The 12775-nt window shown below is 42.0% G+C and overlaps 1 protein-coding gene across 1 annotated transcript in view; it reads left to right on the forward strand.

Annotated features, from left to right (window-relative positions):
- LOC310949731 (membrane-associated guanylate kinase, WW and PDZ domain-containing protein 2-like) overlaps positions 1-12775 on the forward strand; it is a gene marked incomplete at its 5' end in the record, with an annotated part of 86875 nt that overhangs the window by 33912 nt on the left and 40188 nt on the right. Inside the window, 3 exons of the mRNA XM_083917260.1 lie at positions 4165-4284; positions 10541-10765; positions 12150-12378. Of these exons, the coding sequence (XP_083773386.1) occupies positions 4165-4284; positions 10541-10765; positions 12150-12378 (574 nt within the window). The remainder of the gene's footprint in view (positions 1-4164; positions 4285-10540; positions 10766-12149; positions 12379-12775) is intronic.

Here is a 12775-nt window from a genome sequence, read left to right on the forward strand (position 1 = left end):
GATGGTCCTCTTCAAGACTATTTTTTAAGTTTAATTATACATGCGGTGTAGATCATGGAGTGGGTCCTGTTGTGCTGCTTTGTGATGAAGTAGTAGATGTAAGATGATAGTATCTGTGCGTATTGTGGAGCTTTGTGGGTTGGTATGTATATAAAAAATATCATAAACACTTGATAATATAATGCAATTCAATAACCTCCCCCTTCAGTATACTATCCCTTGCTGAGCTTATAATGTTTGTATGCAGGCAGTCAGAAAAGTGATGAGTCAACTCAGGGGGTGGGAAAGATATTTATTACTCCTTATGATGCAATCCAGTATATCAACACACAAGCTGAAGGCTCTAATAGAGTTATATCAATACTTCTAAAACTGGTAATAAAAAAGAAGAAAATAGACTTCCCAGTGGTAGCATTTTATTTCAGGAATGTTTCATTGGGGGGTCTTACATCATCCAGACAAAAGTAAGTAAAAATGTACATATTTGTAGGCTGTGGATACAGTAACACAATCATCTGTATTATGTAATGCAATACAATACAGTTTCCCTGCAAACATGTCTGTTTTTGTTTAGACTACACTTGTTTGGAGGTGTTAATTGTTCTAACTGGTGCTATACAGACACTGATTTACACTCTGTTTATTGTCTGAAGATGAGTGGTCACGCACATTTACATAGCCACATATTAGAAATGCTTTATTCAAATTCACCAATTACATTACAAGTATATGAGAACCATGGTTGCAAATGACAATGCCTGGCCCAGCTGACACAAACGCACATCCACGGTGGAGATACTCAACATGCTCTTTTACGCACTGGTAGAGGCAACAAACGACAGTCTTGAGGGGGGTGATACAGAGCTAATCAGAGTGTTTCCATGACCACAATAGTAAACAAACGTGGCAGCTGCGGAGGAACGTGTAACAGCTTGGTCGAACTGGTCAGCTGTGGTTTTTTTAGATGAACACAAACAGGAGTGGTCAGCTTTCTCTTGTTGTTTCACGCTATAGTGGCCCTATTGGCAACACTCCTACTGCAGCTAGCGTTGGGTTACGCTTTTCAGGTGAGACAGAGCTCAAAGTGTCTGCGAACATGCATGGCCCATGTTTTGGCCCTTTCTTTCATTATCAATTAATCTGCCAATTGTGTTGTTGTTGATGGATGGTTTGGTCTCTGAGATTAATCGAAAGCGACAAAATGCTGGTCACAACTTTGCAGAGCCCAAGATAACTTCTTCAAATGTCTTGTTTTGTCTGACCAAAAGTCTTAAACCCAAAACTATTTAGTCAGATGCGTACATGAACTGATGAAGCCTCTTGGATGAGAGGTGAAACGTCTTCCTAGACAAATAACCAGTCCAGTTGCTTTTGACTGAAATTGCTTTGAGGACCAAAACTATTTAGTTTACTGTTATATTTCAAAGAGAAGTGGCAAATCCTCACAGTTGAGACGCTGAGAACATTGTGGCACTGTTTCTCTATTCTTACTTGTTAAATGAAAAAAAAGAAGTATTATTTAACTAAATAGCTGCTGATTACTTTTCTGTTGATAGACTTCACATTTAATTTAATAATCAATTCATCATTTACACAGCCAGGCTACTTGTTACAGATGAGATAAAGACTTTGCCAGCTGTCTAATGATTTGGTTGTTTGTTTTGTTCTGTTTTTGGTGGTGGTGGTTAACAGTCATTTTGTAAACAACAAGGTTGCCAAATATCAGTCTTACTTATCTGCACTCATATACTACTACTACTTTACAGGACAGAAACACAGCCGATCTGCACGATTAATACTTTAACCTTCATGCACAAAAACAACATCAGCAGTGGAAGAGATGTTACAGAACGGGCCGTGAGCGACACTAATATATTAAACCATCCAGTCATCCCATGGGACATTACACATAGTCACATCTCTTAGTAACACCTGTCTGACAGCAGTGAAAAGCACCTGAATAACAATATGGTCATGCTTTGCTCCATAAAGCTCTTGATAAGCATTTGCAGCCATTCACAATATATCAACTGATTCCAAGTCAGTGCGTTTACATGCACATCAGTAACCCAAAATGGCCCTGAATGATCGGATTATTGAAGCTCCCCTCGTATACGTGACCAGGGGTTAAATGGGAAAATAGCGTAAGTAACTCGACCTCCGGCACAGTAGGTGGCTCTCTACCAACATACAGCTGGACTGAATATAGCTTTTTTTCCAGTTCACCTTTGTAAAAATCACAAACAGACGACTTTTGTACATAATTACGACCAAAACAGGTCTTCGTTGTAGTAATGTTACTTACAGTTGTGTTGTCCTCCCTCGCTTTAAAGATAATGCTCTATCGTTGTTGTTTTTTTCACATTGTTTTCGGCTCCTTTGCTTCCTGGTTTATTCTATTTCCGGGTCAGAAGCCACTGCCGCGGAGTAGGGAGCATGCGCAGATGAGAAACCTGATAATAACCCGAGAACGCTGTTTACATGCATGAATAATCGGGGAACTGAAGGAGTTCACTGGGCGTTAACTGGGGCATTAAAACGCACATTTTACCTCTGGTGTGGTGTTTACATGGTATTTAAGAAACCGGGGTTTGCCCTTAACAGGTTTTCAAACTGCATGTAAACGCACTGAGAGTTGATCAGAGTTGGAGTACATTAAACTATGTGAATGGTGGCACACACTCAGACACACATGCACACACACTCTCTCATACTGTACCTGTGGATTTACAGTTTCCTACCGAGCTGTGATCAGGGAATGGGATTACTGTCGGCACAGTGGGTACTGTACCACCATTTAGAGCCACAAAGACAAACACACAGTTGAGTACACACATGTAAACACACGCTGACCGAGATTAGTACAAACACACACATGCACACAGTATGGCAGTGTTGCACGGCCTTATAGACAAACTGTAGATGGTTTGGTGTCACTTGTTTCTTACTCATTAGGTATTGCTAAAATGCCATCTCTGGTCCCAGCGGTGAAGTAAATACAGCGGGGAATGTTCAGTAGACCTGCACTACACTACAGGAGCAAAGTGGTGACAGACGATCAATAGAGACCCGATGATTAAGATATCACACTCTGGGAGAGTTGGAGGATCATGCACTCCACAAGATGAACCAACCCCCAATCTCCCAGCTGAGCGTGTGTGCAAAAAGGTGTCTAAAACACATCCACCACCTGCTGTTTTAATCTCCCACAGCTCACACTCCACTTACGACACTAGTAAGTGTTTTATTACCCGTCATTAGTATCAGAGAAGATAGTGTTTTTGGCTTCCCACAGCCTTGTCAGAAGGGCAGATCACCTCTTCAGACACGTTGCAGCACAAATCTTACACGTAGACCAAAATGTATACTGATTTTCTGGCAGCTGCACGGCCAGAATGTCAGATTTGGTCAAAGTCACGGCCAGATCAATCCGAACTAGCTTTTACCATGTGAGTCCTGAGCTCTGGGAATGGACTTTCTGTTTTCAGGCACGATCAGTGGAGAGCAGGAATCAACACCAGCGGACTTCACTGAGCCTAAGCTGAAAGTCCAGTTGGCAGAGGCCCAAACACAGCACCTCATTAAACTCAAAACTCCCATGGCTGCCATCAAGTAGCCGAGCCTCGACAGGGCAGCACTGATGGAGAGCTTTAAAGCGTCGATGTAGGGAGGCTCTAATTGCAGCATGGTGATGTGGGGCCTCTGCATTCCTGTTGTTTTAACGATAAACCAATCGGCACAGTATTGTATGCTGTGTAAGGAGGTTTGACTTATGCTAGGTAAAAGTACCGTATTGATTACCTCATTACTAAAACAGCACTGGATTGGCTTATATGGACTGAATGACGGCAGTTTACTGTTTGAGCAGCCTTTTCCATCTACTCGCTGTCTCTCTCTGCCTCTCACTGTCACTCACGCACAATTGTGTGAATGGATTTGGCTATCAATAGTGATGACTCCAAACTCAGCCTCTTCTGTTCCACTTCCTTTACCCTCCCACTTCCTCTCATACACTCAAATGTGTCGTCTTTTTCTGTCCAGCCCTTTTTCTGGGCTCTTTCTCTGCCTTCCTGTCTTTTCTTCTCAAGTGCCCGATTTGGCTCTGATGACCTCTCCCTCTCTCTCTTTCTCTTCCTCTCTTCCTCTCTCTCTTTCTCTCCGCAGGTACCACCAGGCAGCCTAAAGAGGGGGAGGTGCCGGGGGTGGACTACAGCTTTGTGAGTGTGGAGCGTTTTATGGAACTGGAGCAAAGTGGAGCCCTACTAGAGAGTGGAACCTATGAAGGTGAGTGTTTGGAGCGTTATTTGGCATCTGCGAGACAAAGTCATGTGCTTGAGGAGCAGATATTGCGACGTATATAATAGTAGAGCTATTTTACTATTTTTGAATTCAATCAGTCATCTTTAGATACTCTGCCGATATCTTTACTTGATGGATCAGGTGATGGTGCTCTTACATACAATTCAAAGATCCCCTCCATTCAAACATGTTTTTTTTTCTCATGTTTATGTTCTTAAAATGTCTAACCTTGACTAAATATATTTAACTCACTTAAATCCGTAATGCAAAATGAACATTTTTTGTCAACCGGCCAAATGGCTAATGAATGTTCAAATTTTACCAGCCACTCTATTGCCATTGTCCTTTTTAGTAGGGCAAATTCAATTCATTTCAATTCAATTTTATTTATTGTGCCAAATCATAACAAAATTATCTCAGGACATTTTACAAACTAGGTAAAGACCACACTCTAATGTATTTGCCACTTGCATATCTTACTAGCATTTGGCTGATAAATGGTGCTAATTTTCTGTCCTGCTTGTATCTGTGCAAAGATTGTCACTAGACAGGTTTTCATATTGCTCTACTGAAGGGGCCGATGTCTTTGCATTTTCCTAAAACCAGAAATTCAAACAAACCCGGGCAAGCTATAGGTGTTACATCACAAATTCAAAACCCAAATCGCTCTCTAATATGCAAAAGCCAGAAAAGAAACCTGAAACCAGAGTGGACATGTCAGTTCAGAGAGCGAAAACACACTGTCATCACAGCTGGGCCAGCCGATGCCAGTTACAAGCTAACAAACAACAGAAGCTGGTAAAAGATGCTAACTACAGTTACCATTCTGTTAGTCGCCGATTTTGGTTCACAACAGACTCAGATGAGGAGTCAGACAGAATGCTGAAACTAACGCCGCAAAGCACAATCTGTGTGTGGGAAAACCATGTTAAAAAGAGTATTTTGACATACTTAAAGTGTCTGGAGGAGGACTTTAGGTAAATAAAATGAGTTTTATGCACCAAGACATGTATTACAGCTTCCTCTGGTGGTTGTTGAACGGATGGTTGACTACTTCAGTGTGTGTGTCTCTGTGTGTGTTTGTGTGTGTGTGTGTGTGTGTGTGTGAGAGAGAGAGAGAGAGAGAGAGAGAGAGAGAGAGAGAGAGAGAGAGAGAGAGAGAGAGAGAGAGAGCTGGATGAATGCCGTTTCCAAGTCATGTCAAGTCTGTGCATCAGCTTTGCAACACTGTCAGGGATACATCTACAGACGGGGCATTTGCTGGTTCATTTGCCCAGTAGCGATTTTTAGGAGCATGTGCGGCTGAACACGCTCACACAAATTATGTGTTTGAATGCATGCGTGTGTGTACGTGCGGTACAGGCACACGTACGCTTGTGTGTGTGTGTGTGTGCGAGTGTGCGTGTGTGTGTGTGTGCATTTGTGCATTTGAAAAGTAACTTGAAAACTAAAGCAAAACACAAGATTTAAAGAGGTTCTTTTTCACAATCCTTTTGGAAAAACTCAAAACACAAAATTGTATGAGTGAATGAAGACATATCATGTGTGTGTGTGTGTGTGTGTGTGTGCGTTTGTGCGTTCGTGCATGCGTGTGTGTGTGTGTGTTTTTTTTTAAGTGTTCACGTCATATCATGTGCGTCACATGTTTACAGTGTATGTTTACTTAACGCAGGGTTTACTTATGCCCACTGAGGGAAGTTGTCTCTTTCTGGGTGGCTGCACTGGAGGTGCTGAAACTCATTTGGTAATGCACATTAAAATAAGAGAGAGGAGAAGGAGGAATGAGAGTGACAGGAGGTCAGGCAGGGAAAAGAGGGAGGAGGATTTAGATGGCAGTAAAATCAGACATTGAGTTTCATCAGGAAACTCTTCAAGGTAATTGCAATGCGTGTGTATTTGTGTGTGTGCTAGGCTTAGTACACATAAGAGCTTACGTATGTGATCATGATGTGAGATGAGTCACAGCTGAAGGTGGATATTGAACTGTGCATAAAGCCAAGAAGCCTTCAGGCAAAACCAGAGGCATTCAGAATCAGGAACACATGGATGCACTAAATTTATGTAGTGCTTTTGTGCCTTTACCAGTAGGCAGCACCCTGTGTCCGTGACTAATTAGTTAGTTAATCCCTTATTTCAATATCTCAGTATCTAACAGGAAAATATACAACAGCTGTGTCCTCAAAAATTAGCACCTTTACTGGCTAAAGAGGAAACATTATTTTAAATTAAAATAAAATGTTTGTACACAAAGAAACTAACAATAACCCCTTCCCTCCCAAAATAGCTACTGACCTTTCTCAAAAGATCCACACAATCTGGGATTACACAGATAACCCCATACTGAGCTGCAGTATTCTTCTGATTAACATCATTTTCCTTTAGCCAGGAAAGACAGTGCCACACAATAAAACACACACACACAAACTCACACAAATAATGTTATACACTTAATAACCGTGTGGGCCCCACACTCACTCACATAAGCCGGCGACCAGAACGATAAATTAAACAAAATAATAAAAACCCCGCGCTGCAAGCCTGGTCGATACACTTGCTCACTTCACTCCACCTGTCACTCAACCCTCTAACTCCCGCCCATCAGCCAATCACATTACAGGAAAAAAAAACACCTACTAAACAACCTTTAACACGCAAAAAAAACTAAACTGAGGTTGTACTCTGTTTGCTCCACATGCTCACCAAATTTAAAGCTACAATCAAACTTTTTAAAATGGCAGAATATTAATTTGATTACATCAGATTACATTACATAAGTGACAATAGGCTACAAAAAACCTGATAAATATATATATTTAAGAGATATTTAGGGGCAGATTAGGTTACCTGAGAGGCTATACCTGTCTCAGTATGTTTTATGTTCTGCAAAGTATTTTTTCAGGTTGTCCTTAAGCTTTGACAGATTGGAGCTTCCTGCCTATGCAATTTAATGTCTTAGTTTACACACACCCTTGTGTGTTCATTTATATCTTGTTACGATGTGGCCAACAGGTTAAGTGTACTTATTGAGGAAGTGGCTGTGATAGAGTCCTTCCTAATATCTGTCCGCCTCCTGCTGGGATGAAAGCAAACTGATGTCTGTGGACTCTTTTCTGCTGATCCTCTTTTTGTCCTTTATTGCTGCCTCCTTCCCTCTTCTTTGCTCAGCTGTTGTTCTCCTCCCATTGCCCCTGTCCTCTTTGTGAAACTCCCACTACTCTCCACTTTGAGGGATTAGAAAATAAGACATCTCTTTCTCTCACTCACGCTCAATATTTAATCACAAAATATATTTCCGTGACAGTGAGGGTCTTAAATTTCAAGTAAAAGTAGCGCTTTATTGTGGTTTAAGAGCAATGACGCGAGGAAAGGAAATGCGCCCAGTAAAAGCACAGCATTGAAATCACAGAAGCTTCAGTGACGATCGAAGAGAGAGAAGTTTTCTTTTGATAAATTGAGGACATCCCCATAGACCTCCATGTATTGTCCTTTTGTCTTCATTATACTGTACTCAAGTTCAGCCATTCTCTGTTGCTTTTCTATCAGCAGTACCATTACAGTGGGTGTGGAATGACAGACGCTCGATGCTATTTTTGTGTTTTGCTTTTATTTTTGTGCTTGCGCCTCCAAACAGAGCTGCTTGCACCTACATGGGTGGAATGATGCAGTCGGGGGTTGTGTTTATACAGTTTTGTACAGATTTGGTTGTCTTTTTATCTACCTGCTGAGCTCATCCACGCAGGAAGTTCAAATCAAATCAAATCAAATCAACCTTTATTTATATGACGCTTCTCATACAGAAAAGTATCGCAAAGTGCCAAGTTACAGAGATGTACAGAACAAGAGAAACATCAGGACAAGAAAGTTAAAAGAACCCAACCCTCCCACAATCATGCACAGGGACATACACAAATGTATATACGTTCATTCACACATTCACATAAACACACACAGCCCCGCTGACACACAGACACACAGACACACACACTCACACCTACGCAAACACTAGCTGTCTCTACAGAGACATGGCCGGGCAGCGAGACCTGAGGTATAGAGGAGTCTAGAGGAAGCTACCTTTGGTTTAGTTTAGACTAATAAAATACCTCCTGAGTTCCATCCAATGGCTCGGGACACTGTCTTATTTCAAAATGTCAGTTTTATCATATATATATATATATATATATATATAAATCTGTCATGCGCAGTCATGCATGTGGGATACAGGGAGAAATATTGTAAGGAAAACAAAGAAAGCTGCTTTTCTCACTGCGTTTGTAGTTGTGGCTGTATTGTGCACATGTAAAATGTACCCAAAGATCAGTATGATTAACTGAATACAACACTTTAAGTACTTAACAAAAGTAAGCACTCGAGAAATAAATAACTGTGTAGACATATATTTTCCTAAGACGCCGTAGTTGAAGCCTGACTGCACAGCTATCATTATGTTCCAAAATAGGTTTGTGTGCATCATTAAGCAGCAAAAGCACAGTGACAGGGTTTTCATAGCTTCCAAAACATCAGTTTATCTTTTAAAAAGGACAAACGATGCATGGTAGTGGCACATATCCAAATACTCTTGAAGGCAGGTGCTGGACCAACAGAAGACAGCAATGAAAGTATAAACACTGAAGCTCCCTTAGGTTCAATTTACTGGCACAGCCACAAGTGACGTTTTAAACTAATGCTCTTCTTACTGTCTAAAAATGGGACAGCGTCTGCCCTCAGAGACGTATTTAGAGTGCTGTATTTATATTTGGAAATATGTTGTGCTTCTTCACCAAGTTGTTTTTCAGTGTCTCAGTAAAACTGGAATAATCTGTCTCCCAACAGCTATACCTGTAGTTTAGGAAGAGTCCGTTTATATAGCAGAAGACGCAGGTGGTTTGGGCTGTGGGAGTCAGTAAACTTGTGAATCTTTCAACAAAGCAGCACTGCAAACATTTTATTCAACCAACAAAGTACCATGAAACTGTTTCTGTATATGAATACCGATCTGCCCATTACAACAAAACCCAGACGACACCTGAACAGACACTCTGAAAGTTTGACTCAGTTTTCTTCTTCCAATTCAACAAATCATAGTTGAACACATATAACATATACGTTTACAGAAAGAAACAGGTTTTAAGAACAAGTTACATGAGTGTCAGCAGCATGTGTTGTTCACCTTCATCTACTACTAGCTGCTAATGCTAGCTAACCAGTGTTAAGAAGAAGAAGAACTCCTTACTTAGTCCCGCAACAGGGAAATGCGATTTTTTTCACTCTATTATTATTATTGTTACATACACACACGCCCGAAATACACACACACACAAACAGGACCTATATACATGCAATTAATGGAGAGACGTTAGAGCGAGGAGGCTGCCAGTGACCGGCACACCTTGCTCAACAGCACCTCGGCAGTGCCCAGGAGATGAACTGGCACCTCTCCAGCCACCAGTCCACGCTCTATTCATGTTCCACACAGGGACTCAAACCGGTAACCCTCCGGTTCCCAGCCAAGTCACCTATGGACTGAGCTACTGCTACCACAAAATAATAAATAAAACACAAATGACCATTACTTGCAACTTAATGTCAAGAAGGTCGACATGTCTTCACACCACGACTGACGCTGCTGCAGAGGTAATATGTTTTTGGGTTGTTCGTCCATCCTATGTCAAATAAGATGATAACATTTCATATCCAAAAGGTCAAAGGTCAACATCACTGTGACATGATGATGTTTCTGTTTATTATACAACTATAATAACTCAGAAACAGAAGGGATGATGTGGTCGGATACTGAATTGCTGAATTTTGAAAGTCTGGTGACTGAACAGATCTTCTGTGCTGCCGGGTTGAAGATGTGTGTGAAGCATCCACATCTCACAGAAAAATACACTTATTACCTCTGGACAGTTTGGATGTAAACTGCAATTTGAGTGGTAGGCGGAGGCAAACAACTGCTATGTGGTAATTCTAGTTTCTTCCTGAAATGTAAGCCATCATCCAGATGCACAAAATTGATCGTATTTATTAGAAAGGATTAGTTCCCAAGCAAAAACACAGTCATCTCTGCTGCGACAGCCAAGTCTTATATTTTGAAAGGCCATGATCTGTTCAAAGTCACAGTTGCCCACAAGCTATAGACCTCCACTCTGCGCGCCAGACGGTGTGTTACATCACCTGAGATCCATCTTTAGTTGTACATGCGGCCTCTAACACGATTGCTACTGTGCCTCTCTGCCTTCAGATAACTTCTACGGTACACCGAAACCTCCAGCGGAGCCGTCCCCCGCAGCACCTCCTCTGAATGTAAGTGAGGCCCTGCTGCCCGGAGCCCGGCCCAGCGCCCAGGGCAAGAGGAAGAGGAACCAGTCAGTCAGCAACATGGAGCAGCGTGCCAGCCTGGAGCCGCCTGAGGAGGAGGAAGAGGAGAGCCCGGTTGTCAATGGCAACGGTGTGGCTATCACACCAGGTAATCAAGGATGAGAGAGAAATACATCAATTTCCTGTTGTGATTTTCAGTTCTACTTGTGACTGAAATTCAAATACAGACTGTTTCCCAAGGAGGAAATCTGTCTGGAGAGCCTGAGCTGTCCCCTGGGTTATTTATCGCTGTCTCACTGGAATGATTGAGTAACACCACAGAAATAAGTCGGTTGTTATATCAATCGTTACTTTTTTTCGTCCCTTATGGATGAATAAAAAGTCAATTTTTTCCAGTCTCATTTCTACAGTCCAGCCCATGTAGATGGAAACAAATCTGACATCCAACTGTACCCTGACCAGTCATAATATACATTAACAGACTCTGTAAGAGTGTGAACCGTGCAGGTTCTCAGTAACCTTAAATAGCTCAATGCACAAGGGCACCTTAATGTCTCCACTATTATCGCTGTCCAGAGTCTCATTTTGGCTTCTGCTCTCGTCTCTCTATCCTCTCATTTCTCTGTCTCTCCTGCTGTCTTTGCTCTCCCCGTCATTGGCCTTTGTCCTTATTTCTATTAATACCAACTCTCCCCTCTCTTCTCCCATCTTCTTCCCTCTGACCTCTGTGGTCCTGTCATCTCTGCCTTCTCCTCTTCCTCCCTCCTCCCCCCCATCTCTCTTCGTATTCTGTGCTGTTGTTGTAGCGTGTCGTATCGGTTTCACTATTTTCTCACTTAGACAGAAAACTATACATGTTTGTAATGCTGACCACATGAAAAACGAACTAATAATGACAGGTTTTGACATTCAGAAGAGACTTGCCTGCCTAATCTGGACACAATTAGTTCCTCAATACACCTGTAAAAAAATCTTTTCGGTAAAAAGTTCACCGGACTTGGAGACGATTTTTAGTAGGTGTGGTTAAAGATAAGCCCCATTAAGGACTATGAATGAATGTGCTTTTTGGTCATTTTTTCCTGTTTTTGTTGCACCTATATTATAGAATATTAAAGGATAATATTGTTTGGTACTCCTCTGTCATATTAGATGCTACCAGCTTTTCTTGTCACTCTAAAAAACCTTTCCTTGTGTTGACTGACTCAGTTTCTGACCCCTGAAGTCTCAAACCACTCTCTCTCTCTCTCTCTCTCTCTCTCTCTCTCTCTCTCTCTCTCTCTCTCTCTCTCTCTCTCTCTCTCTCTCTCTCTCCCTCTCTCTCTCCTGAGGGTTCATAGCTCTGCAGTGGTTCTGGCTCTGACTCATCATGCATGGCGTGTTGTGTGCATCCAGGTCCCTCATGTGTGCACAGACTGTATGTGAGGATAACTCTGTGTGTGTGTGTGTGTGTGTGTGTGTGTGTGTGTGTGTGTGTGTGTGTGTGTGTGTGTGTGTGTGTGTGTGTGTGTGTGTGTGTGTTGTGTGCTCCACAGAGTCCAGTGAACATGAGGACAAGAGCACAGATGCCTCTGGGGAAATTGCTGTTGAAACGTCCAGCCAGGCCCCAGCCTCTCTTGAGCCCCCCACCGACGGAGAGGAGGCCCCAAAATCCCCCTCTAAATCCCCCGTCAAAGTCCCAGACATAGATGAGGAAGAGCTGGGTCCTCTGCCTGACAACTGGGAGATGGCCTACACCGAGAAGGGGGAGGTCTACTTCATCGAGTAAGAGAACAAGACTCTAACCTAAATATATTGTGACATCTAAAATGATTTTACCTTAAAAAAAACAGCATTTTCCTCAGTGTGTGGTGTAGCTGTTACAGGAGTGTTTATAACTATAATGAAAAACATTATCCTTGTAAATAATATAAGTACTTACAACAAATCCAATGTAATGCACCTTGCAAAGTGCCCCTACTTGGTTTATGCAAGTCTGGGTGTGTTAACTTTATAGCACTGACCTCTGTGCTGAATAATTGATGTTTCTTAATGCTACTAATCAGACTGACTGTATGCACACACACGTACACACACATACGCACACACACACACACACACACACACACACACACACACACACACACACACACACACACACACACACACACGTACACACACA

Source organism: Echiichthys vipera (assembly GCF_963691815.1).
Source record: "Echiichthys vipera genome assembly, chromosome: 7".
NCBI lineage: Eukaryota > Metazoa > Chordata > Actinopteri > Perciformes > Trachinidae > Echiichthys > Echiichthys vipera.